This window comes from Rana temporaria, chromosome 2 (genome assembly GCF_905171775.1).
Source record: "Rana temporaria chromosome 2, aRanTem1.1, whole genome shotgun sequence".
Taxonomy (NCBI): Eukaryota; Metazoa; Chordata; class Amphibia; order Anura; family Ranidae; genus Rana; species Rana temporaria.
The window spans coordinates 461,027,962-461,053,700 of record NC_053490.1 but is presented as its reverse complement, the minus strand read 5'-3'; the positions used below and the strand labels follow the sequence as shown (position 1 = coordinate 461,053,700).

At 42.9% G+C, this 25,739-nt stretch overlaps 1 protein-coding gene across 1 annotated transcript in view; it reads left to right on the top strand.

Moving 5' to 3' along the window:
* The window catches only part of ZSWIM7 (zinc finger SWIM-type containing 7), a 172,126-nt gene that overhangs the window by 44,367 nt on the left and 102,020 nt on the right, over window positions 1-25,739 (top strand). Inside the window, exons 3-4 of the mRNA XM_040338602.1 lie at window positions 4,963-4,984; window positions 8,358-8,460. Of these exons, the coding sequence (XP_040194536.1) occupies window positions 4,963-4,984; window positions 8,358-8,460 (125 nt within the window). The remainder of the gene's footprint in view (window positions 1-4,962; window positions 4,985-8,357; window positions 8,461-25,739) is intronic.

The window sequence follows — 25,739 nt, the reverse complement described above, 5'->3', positions numbered from 1 at the left end:
AGCGGTGCGGTATTAACCCCTGCTAGCGGCCGATAAAGGGTTAATACTGCCCACAATGCACCTCTGCAGAGGCGCATTGCGGGCGGTATTGCCGCGGTTTCCCATTGTTTTAAATGGGAAGGAGCGGTATGCCGCTCCAAAGATGCTGCTAGCAGGAGATTTTTTTCTCTCCTGCCAGCGCATCGCCTCAGTGTGAAAGCCCTCCGGCTTTCACATTGAGGTTGCTGGGCAGGAGTTTTTCAGGCGGTATAGCAGTGCTATTTTTAGCACTGTGCCGCCTGGAAAACTCCTCAGTGTGAAAGGGGTCTAACAGAGCCCTGAATAGGAGTAGAACCTGAGTAGACCACCTCTCCATATGTTTTGGAAATGGGGAGAGTAAGAGAAGTTCAGTAGTCCAAATAAGGATTGAGCAGCCTAGGGTGACAATGCAGCTCATCCATAGATGCAGTACCCTTGGCTTGTTTCTCTTCATTTACAGGATCTTAGTCTTAGGCTTTTGTGTTACATGCAGCTAGGTGATTGGACACTAGCAAACAAAGCACAGCCCCTCCCACTCCCAGCAATCCTCATTTTTTTGCTAGTGTCCTCAGGGGTACAGATGTCTTCTTTCTCTGCTCCGGGGGAAAGCAAACCTTTTGTGTTCCATATGTTATTTTCTTTGCTAACCTGTTGCCTCTTTTAGACAATTCGAGATTTTCCTAGCTTGTGACGGAAAATATTGATTATATGAAGACAGGAGGCGAGTATCTTATGCATTATCTTTCTTTAATAATGCCCATAGCAGAAATACAGTAAACATTTATTGTAACTTAAAAGAAAAAATTCAAAGAACTACCCTTCCCAGCAGTCCCTGGGCCAGCGTAGCCCCTCCCAGACCGTAATCTATATAAGGGACTGTCTGAGGTAACCTATTCCTCTTTCTTCATGCGAATTAGTGTAAACAGGAACCAAAAGTCCAATTAGACATCTCCGCGGCTGCCGGGAACCTTCCGACCGGAACACAACATCTGAATCTGGAGGAAACGAAAGGACAAGGCCAACACGGACCAACTTCATCCAGACCAACTTCATCCCAACGGGGACTATAGGAAAACCAAAACCATTCGGAGCCGACCGGTCAGTCGTCTTCAGGAACATGGACCAACGGATTCAGTCAACGGCATCCCGACTCCGGATCTGGAACGTAGTAGGAGCCTCCATCTGCGGTGAACTAAATCCATGGATCGAAACGGAACAGCAATCCCGACGGGGTTAGTGAAAACGAACTCCCGGGGCGTACCAGCCTCCGACTTGCAGGGTGTGTGGTTCAACAGTCTAGAACGAGAGAGAGACAACCTCGTGACAGGGTTGGGTCGGGAGGGAAGATACTCGCCTCCTGTCTTCATATAATCAATATTTTCCGTCACAAGCTAGGAAAATCTCGAATTATACCTCAGACAGGAGGCTCATATCTTATGCAAGTTCAAAGCTATAACAATGCATATATAGATGATAACAAATGAAACAACTACAAAATTGATATAGATATGTGTTCCTCCGATCCAAGCAGAATTGGCGGAAAGCAATCGTGGTTACCAGTCCGCCGCTAGCCGTAAATCCTATAGGGAGCCGCCCGGGGTGATGACCTAGGAGCCACCGCTCCACTGGAGGGGTGGGCGCCCAACGGGGTTACGTAAGACCCTGCCATTTCCATGATTGATCGTACCCCTCTGGCTAGCGTAGCTGAGGAAACCGGAAACTGAGGTTTAGCGTAGGAATGAGGAGTAGGAAGAGATGCGAAGATCGCAGTGGGACCGTGAAGGACTAAGAAATCCGTAGACAACGGGGTACGATGTGCGGGGAAGAACGGGTAGAAAAAACCGATGAAGTCCCGCCGCTGTCCTACGCATGACGGAAAAACCCCGACTCTCCGAGGCGGGATCCGACGCCTGGAATGGCCAACGTCGTGACACCCGATATGCGTCTGACGGAATCAGACACGAGGGGGCAGTAGCTCAAACGACAATAACCTCCGACAGAGTGAGATTGTCCCCCCAGTCCTGGCGCGTGGTCAGGACCACTGATCACCTCCCAAGAGCGTTGATACCCTGGGTGTGATGGGCGTTGAAACTTAACGCTTACTAAGTCGGTACACCATGGGTGTTATCCCACCGGTAGTAAGTCTACAAGGGAGCGGTAGTCCGAGTTCGCAGCGCGGAAGGCGCAGGGGAGCTATAGGACCTCCCGGACTCAAACGAGTCCACCAGGTAGTTGGTCATCTCAGACGAACGCCTTCATGAGGTTAACTTGTCGTTGATCACCAACTAACCCAGAGTCCTCCGGATGATCGAAATGTATATCTAGTCCCAAGGCCTAGATCAAGGCAAGTGGAACCCCTGTTATAAAAGAAAAGGTCGCATGAAGAAAGAGAAATAGGTTACCTCAGACAGTCCCTTATATAGATTACGGTCTGGGAGGGGCTACGCTGGCCCAGGGACTGCTGGGAAGGGTAGTTCTTTGAATTTTTTCTTTTAAGTTACAATAAATGTTTACTGTATTTCTGCTATGGGCATTATTAAAGAAAGATAATGCATAAGATATGAGCCTCCTGTCTGAGGTATAATTGAATTCTATCTTTGTCATTCTTGAAAGTCCCTGTAAGGGACATTATGGCTTTCGGTTCACCATTACCAGGTGATTAGGCAGGTCATCATCCGAGCCTACGGTCTGAAGGACCAGATCTATCAGTGCTTTGTGGGCTTTTCAGCATCAGGCATCTGTTTTACAGATTTGACGGACATAAGGTGCTTTATGCCTAGTACACAGGATGAGAATATTGGACCAAGGATCATCCTTTTTTTTTCTCTTGCATTCTAGTCTCATATCGAAAACGAATAGGTTACTAGAGTTACGAAAATTCTCATAAGACAGAATAAAACTTCCCACGATGATGTAATGTATTCTTTTGTTTCGGAGCTTGCACGGTCTTGGTCACTCGATTTTTTGACGGGCGAATACCGATTAAACGAAAATAGTTTGTTCTATTATTGTTCAAGAACTGTTTTCATGCTTGTACCTAATTAAATTTACCATAGCACTTGGAAAGCTTACTTTGCATGTGCTAGGGTATATTCTTATCACTCTTATATTTTGGACATTCCTCTGTCCGGTTCTGACCTGTGTCTGGCCTTGAGCACCCTTAAAGTGATGCTAAACTCACAGGGGCAGATCCACGTACCTTCGCGCAAGAATCCGCCGGGCGCAACGTATCTAACATACACTACGCCGCCGTAACTTATTTTTTTTCCAAATCCTCAAAGAATTTGCGCCGTAAGTTACAGCGGCGTAGTGTATCTTTGGCGGCGTAATACCGCACCATTCAAATCTCTGTGATGGGGGCCTGTTTTATGTTAATACGTCGTGACCCAAAGTAAACAACGTTTTTTTTTTAACTGCGCATGCGCCGTCCGTGGAGGTATCCCAGTGCACATGCTCGAAATTAACCCGGAACAAGCCAATGCTTCCGACGGTGACGTCATTCTACGCAAATCCCTATTCGCGAATGACTTACGCAAACAACGTAAACATTTCAAATTTCTACACGGGAACGACGGCCATACTTAACATTGACTACGCCTCATAACGGTAGCTTTAACTATACCCCTGGAAAAAGCCGAACGCAAACGACGTAAAAAAATGCGCAGGCTGGACGTACGTTCGTGGATCGCCGTAACTAGCTAATTTGCACACTCGACGTGGAATTCGGCGGAAACGCCACCTAGCAGCCGCCGAAAAATTGCATCTTAGATCCGATGGCGTACTAAGACGTACGCCTGTCGGATCGACCCGAGATGCCGTCGTATCTTGTTTTGAAGATACAAAGATACGACGCGGGAAATTTAAAATTACGCCGGCGTATCAATAGATACGCCGGCGTAATTCTTTTGTGGATCTGCCCCACACTGTTTAATTTACATTGTCCTTTCTATTTCTGTATATAGCACTGTAAATATTTTAATAAAAAAAAAAAAAATCAATATACAGCTGTCGCATTACCCAGATCTTTCCTAGCCTGTCTGCAGGGAAACCTAAGCAGGAGGAACCTCTAGTCCTCTGCTGCTGGTCACATGTTCAAACTAAAAAACAGCCTTTGGAATGCAGAGTTAAAATAAATAATCAATAAACTGTTTTAAATCATCATATAAAATATGAATTTGAAATGTAATCTTTATTATCTTTTGAAAATAATATGGTGTGGGCAGATTTCTGCCAGTCACAGGCTGTGTTGAGCTTCCCCAGCCTGTGTCTTAGAGTAAAAGGGAGGCGAAGCCTCCATCAATCTACATGTAATATCCTACCCTTATTGTGTTTTTAGCTGTTTAGTGGGTATGGAGACGGAGGGAGGGAGTGGGCTGTCATTTGGCACTGTGTATACGCCCACATGTGATTCGATAGTCACATGGGCTGCTCAGATGTCATAGGGAGGAAATGCTCAGCATAGAAACTCAGTGAAAACTGAGCATGTGCAGAGTTGCCACAACAGCTGCAAAATCCCTAGCTAAATTGGGGACATGAACAGAAGGTGGAGATAAAGAACAGCAGAATCTACCAGTTTTTTTTGCAGAATACAGAAAATGAATCTCATAGTGACGGAGTATGAACAGCATGTAATACAGCATTTATTGATAGCTTAAATGATGTGGGTTTAGTGACACATTAATGGAAGTAACACGCCGTAACCGCAAGCAAACATATTTGCCTTGGCTGTGATTGTTAAATTTGACGCAGCTGTATAGGGCAGGGCAGGTTTTAGGTTTGGAAACTTGTTGTTCTTTTAATGCATTTTTAGTTTAACCTTTTTCTAATGTAATAAAACCTCCTTATTGACAAGCGATCTTGCAATTTACAGATCTGATCTGAATGTCTGATGCTTAGAATATGACATTACATTGATTTTCATGCAGTGTTTTTGTTTGTTTGCAGTTTCCGATGAGCATCTACTGGGGTGAGTACTTTGAATTAATTTGTTATACAAACTGTTGTCTCAGAGACCTCAGGCTGTTCTAAGTCTTCTCATCACACAATTTAAATATCTTTGTTTTCTTTTTTTTTAGTTGCTTAGTCATGAACAGCGTGTGTTGTCTGTACTAGCTGTTTGATCCTCACTTTTTCTATAATATGATTTATAGGCTGGTTTTACAAGCTGGACTGGGATTCAAGTGACACTAATGCCTCATTCACACCTGAGCGATTATGTGCTTGAGGCCGGGCTCACACTGGTACGACAAACGCTCCGACATTGGGAGCTCATGTCGCATGACGTGTGAAAATCAATGTTTCCCTATGAGAGCCGACACAAGTCGGTCCGACTGTGAAAATGCTCCCTGCACTACTTTTGTCCGACTTTGAACCTACTTCAGCCCATTGAATATCACTGAAGTCGGATCCAAGTTGGATTGCCATCTTGACTGATCCGACTTTGGCATGCGACTTGTGTTCTGATGATCTTGAAGGGGAACTTCACGCCAAATTTAAAAAACAACATCATGGGTTCCCCCTCCAAGAGCATACCAGGCCCTTCGGACCAAACCGACCGTGTGTATAGGCTATCGGTCTGGTTTCCTTCGGTCCAAAATTTCTAAACATGCTTCAAAACCGAACCAATGGACCGCTGCCCCATCGGACCAAACCGATAGTACAGAAAAGCATCGGTTCAAAACCCGCGCATGCTCAGAATCAAGTCGATGCATGCTTGGAAGCATTGAACTTCGTTTTTTTCAGCACGCCGTGTGTTTTACGTCACCGCGTTCTGACCCGATCGGATTTTGAACTGATGGTGTGTACACACATCAGACCATCAGGCCACTTCAGCGGTGAACCGATGAAAACGGTCTGTCGGACCATTCTCATCGGTTTTGTCCGACCGTGTGTACGGGGCCTAACAGGAAGTTGGATCATGACAACAGCAAAAAAAAAAATGAATTGGAGGCGGGGGGCAATGGGCAGAAGCCCCCTACACACGATCGGAAATTCCGCCACCAAAAGTCCGATGTGAGCGTTTGAACGAAAATTCCGACCATGTGTATGCTCCATCGGACTTTTGCTGTCGGGATTTCCGCCAGCAAAAGATTGAGAGCTGGTTCTCAAATTGTCCGACAGAAAAAATTCCTATCGGAAAATCTGTCTATAGCAATTCCGGCGCATGCTCAGAAAAAATTTGCCGCATGCTCAGAAGCATTAAACTTCATTTTATCGTCTCGTCGTAGTGTTGTACTTCACCGCGTTCTTGATGGATGAAAGTTCAGAGAACTTTTGTGTGACCGTGTGTATGCAAGCCAAGCTTGAGCGGAATTCCGTCGGAAAAACCGTCCAAGGTTTTTCCGACAGAAAATTGGATCGTGTGTACGGGGCATAAGACAAAGGCATAATCTACCACTGTTAATTTGGTCGAATAAAATATTTCCGTCTACAAAATAAACCCCTCTAACCACTCGCCACAGTCATAATGGCTAGATGTCCAGATACACATTCTGAAATATCAACAATATTAATGATCAGTGTTCTCTGGAACTATATAGCAATTTAGCCCAGGTTTTTATCCTGCCAACATGGAGGCAATTTTTGATATCTATTATTGCATTAATGTTGGTTCACATTTTTTCTACTTCTGATTACTTGTGGCTGCACATATTGTTAATTCTTTTTAAATTCTCATAAGGCATATGATATTTTTTCACTTTGGTTGTATGATACCCAAAGCTTTTATTAGTCTTTCTCTGATATGCATTGATAATCCACTCATAATCGTACTAACCTCCATCAAATGTTTTGACAAATGCCTACAATTCTGAAAAACTGGACTTGTTTGTAACCCTTATTGGTATGCCTCTTTGGCTCTTTTTTTTGTCTTTCTTTGTATCTATCCAAAAAATTCCAGTTCTGAAAATGAAAGAACCACCTTTCCCTTCTGTGTATGAATAGACCCTGATCAATAGTATCAGTTTTAAAGATGATTTATTGGCAGGTATAGTAACCCCAAGTATAGGACCCCCAAGGGCTCCTGCAGTTTCTGAATCTTCCCCTGCTGCTGAATCATAGAAGAGAAAAGTACTCTCCCATGTAACAATATTGAAAGAGAGCTCCGAATGTGTTGTGTGTATCAACATTTTAATAAAGTATTGAAACAATAAAATGTAATCATATAAAGCCAGCTAAAAAACTCACAGAAACACTGTCAGTATAATTGATCTGACCGAATGTGACGTCAGTCCACTAACTCCATCCAATGCGTTTCGTCCTATGGAACTGTGTCTTTGTTTTTTCCTGTTACTCATTAAAGGGGTTGTAAAGGTTAAAAAAATGTTTTGCCTAAATAGCTTCCTTTACCTTAGTGCAGTCCTCTTTCACTTACCTCATCCTTCCATTTTGCTTTTAAATGCCCTTATTTCTTCTGAGAAATCCTCACTTCCTGTTCTTCTCCCTGTAACTCCACACAGTAATGCAAGGCTTTCTCCCTGGAAGTTTTTTAGGGAAAACATATTATTATTATTTTTTTTAAATTCTTTATTTATAAACAGGGAAAAAGGGGGTCCATAGGAGCCACCGCGTCATTACAAACATCAGTACGGTAAATGGGATAAACATCAAGGTACACAGTACAGATTTAAAAACCGAACAGTTCAAACAATACAGGGTAATATTAATCATCACAGTGGAGGGGTCGACTATTCGTCCATCTTTATGAGGACATGGCTGCACGCCTCACGGCGCCGCCTTCCCCACTCTTTATATTCCCTCTCATCTGCATGTGTGTCTCAACCCGCTTATTCAAAATCAAACGAGTCACCGTGGTCCCACGGGCCCGATCCCCTGACTTTTCAGATTTATATAGAAAATAGGAGCAGAAAGGGTAAATAGAGGTAGATGTACAGAGCGAGCACTCTCCTAGAAAATACAGGCAAAGGAAAGGGAGATGGAGGAGAGCTGAAAGGAAGGGGGGGGGGGTAGGTATGTGGGGGGGGGGAGTTTTGACTACGGACATCGCCTCACGTTCGCCACCAGGAAGGGCGTTATTTCTGTGTCACCTCCCGCGACTACTGCGGAGAGCATACCACAGACAAAATCAAGGAGTTCAGGTTGAGGTACTTCCGCCCCTAAGGGCTACCCCTTCATCGGAGTATTTAAAAATATTCCAGATACGCCAGGTATCTGTGTAGGCCTCCTGTCTATCCTGACTCGTTAGGGGAAAACATTTTTTACCTTTACAACCCCTTTAAGTTTATATAAAACAATGATATTTCAAACCATTGGATACAAGTGTAAAGTATGTGTGTACTATATAAACAGTATAATGTCTTGAATTATTGTGTTATTTGCAGGCTGAAATTTATTTTTGGGCCCACAGCCCTGTATGCCCTGGATTTAGTAGATCAGCGTTCAGTCACACATGTGACTAGTCCCAGTGGACGCAGCACCTTCCAGGTAAGCTTGTACATATCTTTGATTTCAGCCTTCCTGAAGTGTTTTACACTGACAGGTGTCTAATTTGGTGACACACAGCAATGGTGTTTTGATCAACAAGCCTAATGGCAGCTATTGTTTCTGATGCATCATTGGGTGGACATTAACCCCTTGAGTACCAGCCTGCAATACATCTTCATTACAAGGCCTTTTTTTTTTGATTGGTGTGAGTTTGACTGACAAATATTCCATCATGTAGTGTACTCAAATTAATTTTGTATACTTTTTTTCAGACAGATAATGCTTTCTTGTGGTGATATTTTTAAAGTAATAAACGCTGTGTTTTTTAGGAAAGAAAATAGCCAAAATTTGCATTTGCCTATATTTACCTTTCAATTATTTACCACCCTTTTCAACACCAATCTCACCCTCATTGGCAAACAGTGTCTCTTTTAAACCTGCCACCCACTTTAATATAAATATGCACACAACAATTGGTGGTCAGTGGCACTATAAAACCCCATCCTAAATTTTTATAAAAAACAACAAAAGAGGGATGGTGTTTTAAAAGGTGTACTGCCAAATGTCAGAACACAATGTATTATTTTATTTAATAATATAATATAATTAACAAATAACAATTGTTGTATGCAAAATACATTTTAAAATATTTATATTTACCATTCATTCATTTACCACCCTTTTTAACACCGATCCCACCCTCATTGGCAAACAATGGCTCTTTTAACCTTGCCACCCACTTTAACATAAACAAGCACATCACCAATGGTGGTTAGTTCCACTATAAAATCCCTATCCTAAATTTTTATTAAAAACAACAAAAGAGCAATGGTGTTTTAAAAAGTGTACTGCCAAATATCAGAACCCAATGTATTCTTTAAAAAAATATATATAAAATAGAATTAACAAATAACAATTCATGTATGCAAAATACATTTTAAAATGCTAGTAACCCTTGAGCCCTCACCCCCCCATACTTTAAAAAAAAGATCCTATCTTCATTGATGGTCAAAACACCCAACTTTAACTTTGATTTGCTGAAATCCTCCTTGCTGTAGTGTTTACAAACATTCAGCCTTTTTACAAAGGAAAAAGGGGAACTTCCTTGTAAATTAGCTGAATGTTTGTAAACACTACTAGTGTTTACACTTGTGATGGCTGTGATTGGTTCACAGTGATCACAAGTTTCAGAGCCACTCTGATTCGCTCTGCACATCATAGCTGTGATCTGAGCTGTCCAATAACAGCTCAGATCACAGTCATTCACGAGCACACTGGCTGCCCAAGTGTGTCTTCTGCAGCACTGTTTTAAAACGGAACTACACCACCTCTTGAACAAGTGCAGCGGTAGTAAACTGGTAAATTGATTTGCCCTTGCTAACTTTTCAGTTACCGTATTTTCCGGCGTATAAGACGACTTTTTACACCGGAATTTCACAGCCAAAATCCGGGGGTCGTCTTATACGCCGGGTATAGCAGCTGCTCGATCGATATCAGCTGCCGGGTGCTCTGTACGGCTGCATGTATTGTGTATATGCGCCGCTTAGCCAATCCCGATGCACTGTGTGATGACAAAGCATGCTAAGCCTGCTCGGATTGGAGTAACGACCTCTGCCAATCCGAGCAGGCTACATTTATGGCAGCTGATATCGATCGAGCATAGGGATTGGCTGAGAGCGGCGCACATTTTAAAAACTACATACAGCTGTACAGAGCACCCGGCGGGCTGCGGCTTCTTCATTACTTCCACACAAGGGGGTCGTCTAATACGGTGAGTAGACTACAAAACCACCGTTTTTAGCAGCATGTTAGGGGGTCGTCTTATATGCCGAGTTGTCTTATACGCCGGCAAATACGGTATTTTTTTTTTTGACCACTGCAGTTCAGGGAAAGATCTGAATGTTTATAGACAGGATGTGACAGCATCCTCCCTAATGGATTGGACAGTTAAAATTGATTACTGTGTGGTTTATTCATTATTTACCGTTCTTTATTTAGAATTATTGGAACAAATGAGTGCAGCTGCACCCTTACAACAGTGCAAAAAGAAGGGCAACTCATAATTGTTACAGCATAGTGCATATAGTATGAACCGATTTAGAAAGATGAGAAGTTGACATTGGCGGTGAAGACACAAGTGCCCAGGATAAGCATCTCACACACTGTCTGAACATTTTGTGTATAAAAACAAACAAGAAACAATTAGCTTCCTGCATCTGGGAGCTGCCAAGAGAAATAGTGTATAAAAAGCAAGAAGAAAAAGGGTAAAAGGGTTGAGAAGAGGTGGGGAAAGAAAAAAGAGAGGAGGGTGGTATCTCATTCCTCCGCTGCAAGGACAACGCTGTACCCCCTTGAACATGGGAAAAGCGAATAGTGAAACCATTTGTGTCTGAATTTCTCATCTTTGCCTCCTAATGTGGCGGTAATGTTTTCTATGGAATTAATTTCTGTTTTGGTAAACCACAGCGAGTATGTAGAGGGGGATTCTTTCTTCCAAGTGTGGGTACACAGTCCCTGGCTGCGTTCAAAAGATGGACCAACATTGAGTTTTGGGAGATCAGCAGCAGGTAATTGACTTGGTTTATACCTAGGTCAAAATCAGTAAGCTGCCTGATGGTCTCACTGACTTGGGTCCAGAAACCTTCCAGTTTCATACTGGTCCAGAAAACATGGAGGCTAATGTCCTCTCCTTCTTTGCATCTCCATCAGATATTCGCTGCCTCAGGATAGATTTTTCTCTGTAGTGTGGGGACCTTATACCAGCAATTCTTGTACCCCAAGGCCAGAGTAGCAGCTTATAAGCAGCCAAGACCACATGGAAGGAGGGCCCAGTCTCCAGGCAGAGATCTTTAAATGGGGTATTTGGACAGCATGAAATTCCAGGGTAGAGCAAACTGGCGAGGCAATGAGTCAATTGTAGAAGCCTCCATGCATCCATCGGACGCTCAAACACCGATCATAGGTCCAAAGAGTGAAATTTTGAAGTCGAAATGTACCCTGTTGTAAAAGTTGTTATCTGATAGGCCTGGGGGGAATGCTGGGTTACCAATCGCTGAGAACAAACCGAGGACTTTCAGATCCTGAGCTGGAGTATTGCTCCGGTTGATGTAGTACTTAAGAGTTAAGAGGGGATGGTTTATCCATTATTGTTTTCAGTTAGTTAAAGTTGTGCGGGGACATCTTCAGTGTTTCCCATCTGATTTTGCTTTATATTTGTACCAGCTATACCAGATGTCACTTGAATGAGACACAGTCGTGTCTAGCACATTCCCTGATGTATTGCCACTTCTCTGATTTTGTATGTATGCATACATTTGTATTAATTAGTATAATGTAATTTCTTATTTTGTATCTGTTTTATGTAACCATGTGCAAACCATATGTGTAGATGAAGATTTTTAGTTTTCTGCATATGTGCAATTATAAAATATAATTCAAATAAAGATGCCTTAAGGGATTTGGCAAGGAGATTTAATGTATGAAAGAACATGAGCAAAATGACAATGATTTGATTTTTACTGCGTCCCAAAGCACTAAATCTTAATCCCATCAAGTCTTAGCATAAAACTACCCTATAAAAGCGTATCCAAACTGAAGAACAGACATGTAATATATTGCATGTTTGTTTTCTAGTTAAGATATGCTTTGATAGGGCAGTTGTGTGTGTGTGTGTGTGCTTTACCGGTCCTTAAAGTGGATGTAAACCTGGAAAATATGTTTTTAATGAAGACTTCTACCTGGTACAGTAGAGGATGTCAAGTCTTCTGTGCCCAGTCTTGCCACAAAGAGTTAATCCAGCTCTGAGCAATCCTCTTGTCTTTTTTTTAGTAAGATAAAAACCAACACACAGATAAGTTTGTGTTGCTACATCCCCCACTGCTGTGACTGACATCTTATTTCTTTATCTCATGAATGGCATGAGAGCACAGAGAGAGTGTTATGATTTCAGCTTCACATTCCCCCACCTTTCTTCTTCAGTTCTGCTTCAGTTCTGCCAGGATTGGCTGCTCCACACCTCAGCATGATTGGTCATGCTGAAGTCATGTGGTGCCTTCTGAGTTTTGACTGGATGTTACTCAAAACTCAAGAATAGGACAATAGGAGAGTATAGAGGTTGGCGAGGAGTCTTGTGACATCACGACTCCACCTACCAAGCTCCGGCAAACAGACCCACCCACCAATTCCAGAGTTTTGCAGGGGTCCTACTGCAGCTGAAGGTGGTGACATTTGCAAGGTAGGGATACAGGCAAGAGGCTTGCCTGTATATATACATTAATACTGTGCCATTAGTTTATACTGGGTGAGTGGTGGGTTTACATCCACTTTAACCGCTTGACGCCTGTCAAATGAATGCTCAGCGGTGTGGCTCTCGTTCTGGCCGGACGTCCTCGGCTTCCCGACCCTCTCAGCTTCACTTGGGAGCCGATGGGCGTGCCTGTTGGTGTTAAAACCATGGATGTCACTTTGATTGGCTATTGTACTAACTTTCTGCTGGCTAAACAGGTTATTTTCTGTGAATATTTATTTCTGGAGACTTTCTATCATAATCAGATGTCCTCAGGACACCTGACTTTGTATCATAATCAGATGTCCTCGGGCACCCGCGTCTGCCCTGGTGTGGAGAAAGCCTTTTGAGGGGGGAGGGGGCGAGCAGGAGGGTCAGGACTAGGGATGAGTTCGACTGGAACATTGCCTGTTTGCCTCTTCGGCGAGCAACTAACTATTTGGGGTGTTCGCAGCAAATTCGAAATGCCGCGGAACACCCTGTTAAAGCGGGGGTTCACCCTTAGAGGGCACTTTTCCCCCTTCGCTTCCTGCTCGTTATTACTAGGGGAATCGGCAATTTATTTAAAAATATGTGCAGTACTTACCCGTTTACGAGACGCATCCTCTCCGTCGCTTCCGGGTATGGGCTTCGGGAATGGGCGGTCCTTCTTGATTGACAGGTTTCCGAGAGGCTTCCGACGGTCGCATCCATCGCGTCACGATTTTCCGAAAGAAGCCGAACGTCGGTGCGCAGGCGCAGTATAGAGCCGCACCGACGTTCGGCTTCTTTCGGCTACGAGTGACGCGATGGATGCGACCGTCGGAAGCCTCTCGGAAGGCTGTCACTCAAGAAGGAACGCCGGCTCCCGAAGACCCATACCCGGAAGCGACGGAAGAAGATGCAGCTCGAAAACGGGTAAGTACTGCACCTATTTTAATATAAATAGCCGATTCCCCTAGACCGAACGAGCAGGAAGCTAAGGGGAGATTTTTTTTTTTTTTTTTAAATGGGTGAACTCCCGCTTTAAAGTCTATGGGAGAAATCTAAAGTGCTAATTTTAAAGGCTAATATGCAAGTTATTGTCCTAAAAAGTGTTTGGGGACCCGGGTCCTGCCCCAGGGGACATGTATCAATGCATAAAAAAGTTTTAAAAACTGCAGTTTTTTCGGGAGCAGTGAATTTAATAATGCTTAAAGTGAAACAATAAAAGTGAAATATTCCTTTAAATTTCGTACCCAAGGGGGGTGGTGTAAAGTATGCATGTGAAATAGCACATGTTTCCCGTACTTAGAACTGTCTCTGCACAAAGTGTAATTTCTGAAGAAAAAAAAGTGACTTGCGGCTATAATGAATTGTCGGCTCCCACCAATTCAGGTACGAAATTTAAAGGAATATTTCACTTTTATTGTATCACTTTAAGCATTATTAGATTTACTGCTCCCGAAAAAAATGCCATTTTTAAAACTTTTTTTTGCATTGATACATGTCCCCTGGGGCAGGACCCAGGTCCCTAAACACTTTTTATGACAATAACTTGCATATTAGCCTTTAAAATTAGCACTTTAGATTTCAAACGTTCGAGTCCCATAGACTTTAATAGGGTTCTAAAGTTCACACGAACATTTGGTGTGTTCGCAGGTTCTGGTGCGAACCGAACAGGGGGGTGTTCTGCTCATCCCTAGTCAGGACACTCTCTACTTTGCAGATAAAGAAAGGAGCTGTGTGTTAGTGGGCGTCCTGACACTCCTGCTCGCCCCCTCCCCCCTCAAGAGCTTTTCTTCATATCAGGAAGAAAGCCTTGCATTACTGTGTGGAGTTACAGACAGAAGAACAGGAAGTGAGGATTTCTCATAAGAAATAAGGACATTTAAAAGCAAAATCGAAGGATGAGTTAAGTGAAGGTAAAGGGAGCTATTCAGGGAAACATTTTTTTACCTTTACAACCCCTTTCATTTTTCCTTGTCTGCCCTTGACTATTTACACTGATAGGTAGGCACTAATGGGAATGCCAGCCGTCCAATATAAACAGCTGCTAGTTATCTCAGTGGTTGAAGCTTGGCTAAAATCTGCAACAGAAACAAACTTTTACTAATTGAAAATGGGGAGGGTAGTGCTGCGCTAATCAGTGGTGAATGGATAAGTGAATAAACAGGTGGGGGAGGGGAATGAAAGTAGGTGTAATTGAAATGAGGAGCAATATAGCCCAAATGGCATCAGCATAAAAATAAATATAAATGATCAGTGAACAATAACAGTAATGCCGCGTACACACCATCGTTTTCTGCGATGGAAAAAAGCGACGCTTTATGTGCTTTAAAAAAACGTCATTTTTCAAACTTCAATTTGAACAACGACGTAGCATACACACCATCGCTTTTTCACAACGCTCTAGCACAGCGCAGTTCCGTCAATCACGCACTACGTCACTATAAAGGGTCGTTTCCATGCGGAAGACGGCCTCTTTTGCTGATATCGTGTTGCTGCGTGTTAGTAAAAGTTTGGTGAGATACGATTCGTGATTTTCAGTGACTGTGCTTTAAATTTCGTTTTCTGTCGTACAGTTTGTCTATTTGTTGTCGGATCTGTGATACAGTGCTTGTACTAAGGACGTATTTGTTTAGGCATTACGTTTGGTGTGCACGGTGCTGTTTAGCAGGTCGTTCTTCAAAGGCCATTCTTTACTTCAGGGCGTAATTTTTAGTCTGATCTGATTTGACGACCGTTTTCTAGCCATGTTGCGGGTACGAACTCGTCGCCGAGATCGTGCTGTGCTTGTTGTTAGGATGTGTGCTGCATCCCAGCGACGGTCCATGAACAGGGTGAGGAGGAGGTTGTGGACCAAGAACTGGTTGCTACGCAGGGACCAGTTCTCTCATATGCCTCTGCTGCGGGAGATCCGAGAAAATAACCCTGATGATTTCAGGAATTTTCTTAGGATGTCTGACCCCGTATTTCAGCAGCTTTTGGCTTTGGTGTCGCCATATATCACCAGGCAGGACACCGTTATGCGGGAAGCCATCACTGCTGAGCAGAGGCTAGTTGCTACGTTGCGCTACCTTGCAACAGGGAGAAGTCTGCAGGACTTGAAGTTCTCGACGGGCATCTCCCCCCAGGCTCTGGGCCTCATAATCCCTGAGACCTGTTCGGCCATCATTCAGGTTCTTCAGGAGGACTATGTTAAGGTAAGTGGTGTTCTTTCAATGGTCAAACTAATTCCCAAAAAAAAAAAAAAAAAAGTAATAATTTTCTAATATGCTCAGAATGCTCACTTTGTCTCTATGTATGCTGTTCTACACAATTAGTAAAGCCCTACATGTTTATTTAATTTAGCCAACCTGTCCATCATTCTATGTTGTGGGCAAACCCACCTAGCATAGTCCCTATCTTCCCGTTTATTTGTGGCCTCCATTGTAGTGCTGCATTTTGTGTGTCCCTATATCCCCGTTTATTTGTGGCCTCCATTGTAGTGCTGCATTTTGTGTGTCCCTATATCCCCGTTTATTTGTGGCCTCCATTGTAGTGCTGCATTTTGTGTGTCCCTATATCCCCGTTTATTTGTGGCCTCCATTGTCCAAACCCCCCCCCCTAGATTTTTGAAATACATACTAATAATTATTTTTCTTCTTTAGATATTTTTTGGGGGGTTGTTTCTCATCTCATCTTGAGCCCCACTCCCCCTAAATATATTTTTTAAACATCAGAGGGGGGTGATTAATATGCTTAATTGTTCACATTTTTTTTTTTAATACTAACCTTTTTTGTTGAATTGTTGGTGGGATCCCTTGTAATTTTAGCTATATTCTGTTTAAAATCTTTGTTCTAATGTTTTTTATTTTTTCTTTCTATCCAGTTCCCCACCACGCCACAGGAATGGCAGACTGTGGCAGCGGACTTCTCCCAGCGTTGGAACTTTCCGAACTGTGGAGGAGCCATTGATGGCAAGCACATCCGCATTGTGCCCCCACCCCATAGTGGATCCCATTTCTTCAATTATAAGGGATTCCACAGTGTTGTTTTGATGGCGGTGGTCTCAGCAAATTACGAGTTTTTGTACGTGGATGTTGGGAAAAATGGCCGGATGTCGGACGGCGGTGTCTTTGCGGAGACGGAGTTCGCACAACGGCTTCGGTTGGAGGACCTAGGATTGCCACCTGCGGAGGAGAACGAAGAGGGTCTGCCCTTCGTGTTTGTAGCAGATGAGGCTTTTGGTTTGGGTCCCCACCTCATGAGGCCATTTCCCGTACGCACCCTCACCCATGAGAGGAGGGTTTTTAATTATCGGCTGGCCAGGGCAAGACGTGTGGTAGAGAATGCCTTTGGAATCATGGCCAGCCGATTCAGATTGTTTTTAACAGCAATAAACATGGCGGAATACAAGTGGAATTACATCATACTATCTTGTTGCATTTTGCACAATTTTTTGAAAAGAAATTCTCAAACGTACCTGACGGTATTGCCTGATGAGGCTGATCTTGTGGCTCCGGAGCCGGGACATCAGGCTAGCCATAGAGGCTTGGCCCCCCAAACCGCACGTGCAGTGCGTCAATCCTATGTGGACTATTTTATGGGGAGGGGGGCCATTGCAATGCCTGATCTTGTTTAAAAAAATAAATTTACTTTTTGTTTGATGAAACAGTGTTTATTTTTTTGATTTTAGTTATTTGTAAGTTTTGGGGGGTAATGTTTCTTTTTCGTAGGTTCTCATCCAGCCATGTGTTTGGGATGTAATAAATTCCCATGAGTGTTAAATCTTAATAACTCTACAAATATGCCTGATTAATTTAATGAGTCTGCATTGATACCAATAACTACACACAAATTGTTTGGAGTCCAAAATGTTATTTATTTGTTACTTTTTTAGTTTTGATTAGTACAACAAATCATTTTTTTTTTTTTTTTCGTCTTTTTTGATTATTTCAAAATATAAAATATTTTCTTTATTTTTTTGGTCTTTTTTGATTATTACAAAATATAATTTTTTGTTATTTTTTTTGGTCTTTTTTGATTATTTCAAAATATAATATATTTTCTTTATTTTTTTGGTCTTTTTTGATTATTACAAAATATAATATTTTTTTTATTTTTGTTGGTCTTTTTTGATTATTAGAAAATATATTTTTTTTATTTTTTTTTTTTTTTTTTTAAATTCAAGGAAAAAAGAAAATACACCAAAAATTAAACCCTCCCCAAAACATTAATAAAATTTTTTAGCTGCCGTTCCAGCGTCTTGGCTTTGTGGCGTATTTCACGGCAGGCCAGACGTATGTCCTCAACTTGGGCCCTGCAGGTGAGAACCTCGCCGATGAGGAGCTGGGCACTATACGTGTCCAGTCCCTGACCAGCCCGATTTCCTCCTGAAATGTGGAACCAAAACATGTGTTAAAAGATTGTATGCCTATATCTATATTCACAGAAAATGTGGTAGATGTTACTTTACCGGATGTTGAGGCAGGTTCCTCTTCCTCTACATCCCTCGGGGGTGTGGCTTGATTGGCTTGTGCCTCCTGCCTTTGTGCTTCATTGTGCCCTACAAGATTGAAGAAAGGGAAAACATGAGGTTCAACCATTAAGAGCGGCCTGAAATGATACCCAAAAATTAAAAAATGATAAACAAAAGGTCACTATTGTTGATTTTTAAACAATTATCAATAAAATAGACCAATATTTAATCCATTCACAAAGTAATCTCAAATCAGTTAACACAATTTTTACGTTTAGATATGTAAGCTAAACAAGTCTCCCCTGGATCTGCTCACCCCTGTGTGTGACCCAACATAGGTTGTGATTGTGACAAACAATTGTGCTACTGAGTACACATGTTCAATAAAAAAAGGAGTAGCAAACGCTCCTTTTTGTGAATCTCAAGGTATTTACGTTTCTTCTAAAATAAGCTGAAACACATTTCCATCTAGTCCAGAATTGAATACACCTTTTTTTTAAGCCCCAAAAATGTCAGAACTTTCATATTTGTGTCGACTAATTGGTCATAGGAGTCGTCGTTCATTCGCCCACAATTCCTCAATTTACGATTTTTGATCAGATACAGTGCTTCAACTCCCCTTTGCACATGCCAACTAGGCATGATGCCATTTCTCGTTAATATGGTCTTGGATTATTGAAAGTCACCGAATGAACGACGACTACGACGACTGCATCATGCGTCCACATTCATAATATTCATTTTATGGTCAACCTGGCACAAAAAAAAAAGGGCACAAAGAACACACAAAAATAATTAAATACACATGGAAAAAACTTACTTCTTCTTCGAATCACCTTATTAATTCGGTAAAGTTGGTGGGGTTCCCTTTTTTTCAAATCCGACCACCTTTTGCGCAGGTGCTCTCTGCTCCTGGTTTTACCAAACTTCCGCTGGAGCCTACGGATGACCTTCTCCATAATTTGTGCTTTTACTTTATTGGGATGCATGTAGGGGCCATGCTTGGCATCATAGTCCTCCCTCCTCAATATGGTGACCATCTCCACCATTTCATTAAATGACATGTTGGAGGCTCTGCAGCGGAATCTGCGGCGTGGTTGGGCCTGGCCTGCCTCCTGGCTTGAGCTGGAATACACCTCCATGTTGTCCATCTTTTCTCCCTCACCAAACGACAGAGAAGGGGCGTGGAAAGGACGATACCGAACGTCAGGGGCGGGGTGTCGTGCGGAGCGTCACGCGTGCGTAGTGTAAAAGGGATGGGACGTGTTTGGAAACGGCCTGCATAGTCTGTGGAAGAAGTCGTAATTCCCGATCTTTCCTAATAACGACGAGACGTAAGTTTTTAATTCCGACTTTATTATAGTGAATAGGGAATGAGTTTGTGGGCTAGTTAGGGGAAGTAAGCTAGTGCCTTTAATTACATTATGTTTTGGCTTCTGTTTCATGTGCAGAAAGAATGGATGCCTTCAAGGATGCGGACTTCCTGACAGACTTCATCCAAAAATGGAAGGAACATCCAGTTCTGTGGCAAACCAAAAGCACACTAAATAAAAACAAAGATGCCAGGGAGAAAGCTAGACAGAGCATGCTTGTTTTTGTGAAAACAAGGGTCCCCAACGCCACAACAGCCACTGTGAAAAATAAAATCAATTCCATCAGGGGCACCTACAGGGCCCAACGGGTCCAAGTCCTGGCCTCAATGAGGTCTGGGGCTGCAGCTGACTCCATCTACAAACCAACCCTGTGGTACTACAGTCAGCTGCAGTTCCTGGACGACCACATAGAGACCAGGCCATCCCTGTCTACCCTTCCCCCAAGAGGTAGCTCCCAGCTTCCCAGCAGCCAATCCTCCAGTCTTCCCTGCAGACAAGAGCAGACAAGCTCGGAGGAAGAGGAAGAGTTCCTGGAGGACCCCAATTGTGAGCCGTGGAGAATGGTATGTGTTTTTTGTTTGAATTTAGTTAGTATATGACAAGTATAGTAATAATGGTAAATGTATGTTACTATTGTTCTAAATTCTATGTGAATCTTGTAAAGTTTAGGGATAGGATCAATAGTCAGTAGTGGGAAAACATGATGGGGTCAAAATGGGCAAATTAATAATGTTGATGAAGGAGTGGGTGGCATTTTCAGATAGGCCAGTAGGGGGGGAGTAACGCAATACACCTGCAAGGGGTCCCAGATGGAAGACACCCTTTTTGAGTACTATCTAGTTGACACTAAATTGATTAACCTAATTTTTGGGTAAAAGGCCACTTATTTACTAAATTAGGCATGCAACAACCCACATAATTCCAGGGGGACCATGTCTGAAGGTGTTTAAGGGGCCACATAATTAAGGATGGCGACCCTGTGTGTAATATATATTGACATTCAATTTGCATCACTCATGATTGTAAAAATGTGTGTGATTAATGACAAACACAAATAACATATGTTCCTTTTTTTCATACACAGGCAGACCCAAGCCAGGAACAGCCAGGGCACACAGGGAGCCAGGAACAGCCAGGGCCCACAGTGAGCCAGGAAGAGACAGGGCCCACAGGGAGCCAGGAGGAGCCAGGGCCAACTGCAAGGCAGGAGGTGGCAGAGCCCACTGGGAGCCAGGAGGTGGCAGGCCCCAGTGGGACCCAGGAGGCACGCCGGCGGGATACCATCTCCCGGATCCCTCCATTCCGCAATCCCAATAAACGGCTCAGGAGTATGCGACAGATGGAGGAGGAGACCCAGGGCCTGCTTCGCCAAGCTACTGCAGCCATCCGAGAGCCACCCAGTGAAGTTGAGGGGTTCGCAGCGCTCATTGCAGCCAAGCTGTACAATCTGGAGCAGAGCCAGCGTGTGCGCTGCGAACTCCTCATGTTCGAAGCCATAACCATGGCATCCCTGGGGCAGCTCGATGACGACACCCACATTGTGCGGATTGCTCCTCCTGTCCTTGCTGCTCCTCCTGCTCCTGCTCCTGCTCCTGCTCCTGCTCCTGCTCCTGCTCCTGCTCCTGCACCTGCTCCTGCTCCTGCTTCTCCACCTCATGAGGCTGCTATGGCTCCTGCCACCTCATCTCCTCCAGGAACCCAGCCCCCAAGGACTCGGGCTTCCGGGAAGGCTGCAGGGAAGACTGCAGGGAAGGCTGCTGGGAAGAAAAGGGCGAAGAAATAATACGGTGCCCCTGATGGAATTTTTATGTGGACTCACAGGCTGTATTTGTGGCTTCGGGGACCCTTGTTTTCAGAAAAAAACAAGCATGCTCTAAAGTGCTGCCTACCCTGGCATCTTTGTTTTTATTATGTTGTGTTTTTGGTTTGCCACTTTTTTTTTTTCTAAATTTTTATGAAGACTAAAATAAAAATTTAATTTTCAGCCAAATTTAAACATGTTTCTTTATTGTAGATTTGAGAGATCAGTATTGAGTGGGCAGACCCATGACAAAAAAAATAATGAAAACATTAACAAGGTAAAAAAACATGCTTGTGGGTGAGTAAACTAAAAAATTAGGTTGTTGCATACACTTCACACACTCCTAAATAAAAAAATAATAGAGATTACTAATCAAATTGGTGAGAAAAATTTTTAAAAAAAATAAAAGGTGGACCAATATATATATTTAAAATGTTTAAGATGGAAGATACAACTAAATAACAGAACACAAACATAAACATTATCAAACAAGAAAGAAACTAATTAAAAGCTTGTCATAACTATGCAACAAGATCAGCCGCAACAAACGTCCATTTCTGGGTAGCAGTTAAAAGCAGGGGTTAAAGATGCGGTTTATTTTCTTGTCTATAAGCTGAAAAACACCTTAACGAATGTGCTGATTCCATTCTGAACAGTCGTTTTACATGAATGAGCGCTGCCGTCTCCTAACTTGCTTCTGAGCATGCGCGGGCTTAAATCGACGTTTTTACGTACACACGGTCAATGTTTAGAACACAGAAAACGACGTCGGCCAAAAACGACACATAAAATTGAAGCATGCTTCAATTTTTTTCTGTCGTTTTTTAGAAGACATAAAACGACGTTTTTGCCCACACACGGTCAATTAAATTGACGTTTTTGAAAATGACGTTTTTTTCCATCGCAGAAAACGATGGTGTGTACGCGGCATAATAGTGCAAATCATATAACTACACAGGTTCCTCTTAATGTGATGAAATACACTATAAGTAATGGTGCAAAAAAAATTCCAGGTAACTGTGCTAAGTGACACTCCTATACTGGTGATAAACAGTCCATCAACAGAGTTTGAAAAATATTAGCAAAAAATATAAGTAAAATTTCAAAAGTCCAAGAAAGCAAAAGTGCAAGTGTAGGTCCGCAATATGGAGTGAGAGGAAAATGGGTATCCAGTGATACCCATTTTCCTCTCACTCCATATTGCGGACCTACACTTGCACTTTTGCTTTCTTGGACTTTTGAAATTTTACTTATATTTTTTGCTAATATTTTTCAAACTCTGTTGATGGACTGTTTATCACCAGTATAGGAGTGTCACTTAGCACAGTTACCTGGAATTTTTTTTGCACCATTACTTATAGTGTATTTCATCACATTAAGAGGAACCTGTGTAGTTATATGATTTGCACTATTACTGTTATTGTTCACTGATCATTTATATTTATTTTTATGCTGATGCCATTTGGGCTATATTGCTCCTCATTTCAATTACACCTACTTTCATTCCCCTCCCCCACCTGTTTATTCACTTATCCATTCACCACTGATTAGCGCAGCACTACCCTCCCCATTTTCAATTGCTTATGGTTTGATACACCTTCCAGTGCCGCAGCTGTACCTCCACTTCTCATCACTTTCATTTCCCCTCCCCCTTTCTTCCCCTTTCTGTTTCCCCTCCTTTGATAAGCGCGGTAATATCCATTTTTCCAAACTTTTACTAATGCTTGACTTGAAATTAAAATTAGATGATATATTTTCTGGACCTTTTGAAGGCGGTATTGTGCCTTTGTGGCTACAGCCACACATTAACTCTTTCTTTACATTCATCACCAATGGAAACCAAATAAAAAATTACGTTTGTTGTCTTTATTATAGAATGATGTGTGTTAAAGTGGTTTATAAAGCCTGTTACACCACTTTTACCTACAGGTACCGTGAATATCTCCTAAACTTGCTTGCACCATTTAGGACATATTGACTGTACCATTGGCACATGCGCACTGAAGAAACAGCCCGCTCGTGGTGTTTTTTTCAGTAGCCGTGCCGTGACCGGTGGCTCCCACTCCCATGCATCACATCGTGTGTAAGGGCCCTTTCACACGTACGGACAAACGGTCCGTTTATTACAAGTCCGTTTACGGACTTGTAATGTATCCCTATGGGATTGCAGACGTTAGCGGATGATGCATCCGCTAACGTCCGCAACATCCGCGTCCACAAAGATCCGCTTTTGCGTACGAAAGAAAACCCTATTTTTCTTCTGCTCAGCGGAACGGATCGGATCAATACAGACACACGGTCCGTATTCATCCGATTCCCCATAGGGGAGAGCGGAGGAGAGACAGGGCGGTCTCTGCACTGTGTGCGGGGACCGCCCTGTCCGCCGACAGCTCAGCGGGGATTAACGGAGGAATCCCCGCTGAGCCAAACGGGCTAACGGAGTGGATCAATACGGATCCGCTCCGTGTGAAAGAGCCCTTATATGCACAGTGGCATGAAGAGCACTTTTTGAAAAGTTTAATCACATTCAATATAACATGAACTTTGGCTGCTTTGGGACTTTTCTTTTCATGTTTTTGTGTTTTCTATAACATGGACTTTTTTTTTGAGTTTTGATAGATCTTTTTTTGCAGCACCTTTTATTATGATTGGATATATGCACTATAGCACTTTGTTTAGTCATTGATTGCGCATAAAGCACTTTATAATTTATGTATTGTTTACAGGTCATATGCTGTGAACACAGTTTGCATTAAGCTTTTTGCACTAGCACTTTTTATATGTTTGAGGCAAAATAGATTATGAGATATTTGTGAGCTATTGTGGGTGTACTAGTATATAATATAGAATGTGGGCTGAGACCATTTCTGATTAATTGTAGTGTTAAGGGTCATGAACACAGCCAATTAGGCTGTACACCACCCAGATCCAGTGGCGGCTGGTAGTATATTTTTGGGGAGGGGAGCGGCAAACAATCTGCCCGCCGCAACCCCCCGGTCAGTAGGTCGGGTCACAGGCACCCGTCGCACAAAAATCCCCCTCCCCCAATTGGTTGGTCGGTCACCAGCCCCGCACTTACCCAAAAAAGTTTTGTGCCATGGCTTCCCCCTAAATCCCTGCTCCCTCCTCCTTGGCGGCCAATAAGATTGCTTCTCCTCTTGGGTGACATGTCTCAGGACCTGCTTCATGATTTGCCGGGAGGAGAATCAGGAAGACGGTAGCGAATATTAATTTGCTATTGTCACACAACTGGGTGGGCTCAGAGTGCAGTGCTCTGCGCCCCGAGCCTACTCTTTTTAAAGCCAATTAGAGCTTAAAATCATGTGCTTCTAAAAAAATAAAAAAATAAACCCCATTAGAATCCACAGCTACATGCAGCATGTAGATTAAGGGCCAGGGGAATGGATTGGGGGAGGGAACCCTGCGCCAGATCAGAATATAGTACAGCCAGGTGTTTGCTATCAGGAAATGTGTTTGTCGCTTACCTAGGAAAGAGATATAATAAGGATGCAGTATAGGAAGAAGGCAAGCTGGCGGTGTCAGTGATCTGCTACTGATGGCTTGGTGGAAGTAACAAGAAACACCGCTCAGAATTGAAGGACTCCTCTCAAGGGTGCTAGCCACGGCTCGTCCGCCGTACAATCTGCAAGAAGGAAGAAATGGCTGCACTCCAAGATGATGAATATAAGTCGTGTATTGATTTATCCAAGTGACACGCCACAGGAATAATGACAATCAAGGCAGACATGTTTCACACAGTATCATGTGCTTAATCATTTCACTGTGTGAAACATGTCTGCCCTGATTGTAGTTTTTCCTGTCGAGTGTCACTTGGATGGATCAATAAAGGACTCATATTCATCATCTTGGAGTGCAGCCATTTCTTAATTTTTTCTGATGGCTTGGTGCCAGATACCACAGCATACATTCAGAGGGCTAATGGAGTCCATGTTTTGACAGGTTATGCTGTTTTGGTAGCAAAAGGGGGACCTTTTCAGCACTAGGTGGGTGGTCATTTAAGAGGAATGGTTGATCCTTGTATATAAAATAATTCAATACCCTTTATTCAAGTAACACCCTTGCACACATATAATTAAACCCTTTGCACAGCTTGAATGCATATAGAGTATGTGGTGGTACTTCCACAAATGTTCAAGCCTGTAAAGTATGCGAAAAATAAAAAAAAGTTGGTTTGGCCATTTGGGGCGCAGAAGTGGAAGGCAGTACCTGGAGTAAAAGTTAAGAAGCATTGTTGGCTTTATTCTGTTTGTATTAAGGTCAGTTTACACCAGATGTAGTTCCGTGCACTAAAAATGCATGCGCGGTGTTTTCAATGTATTTCAATGGCTCTAGTTCACACCAATGCAGTCAGTTTCTGCAAACTAGAGCCATTGGAAT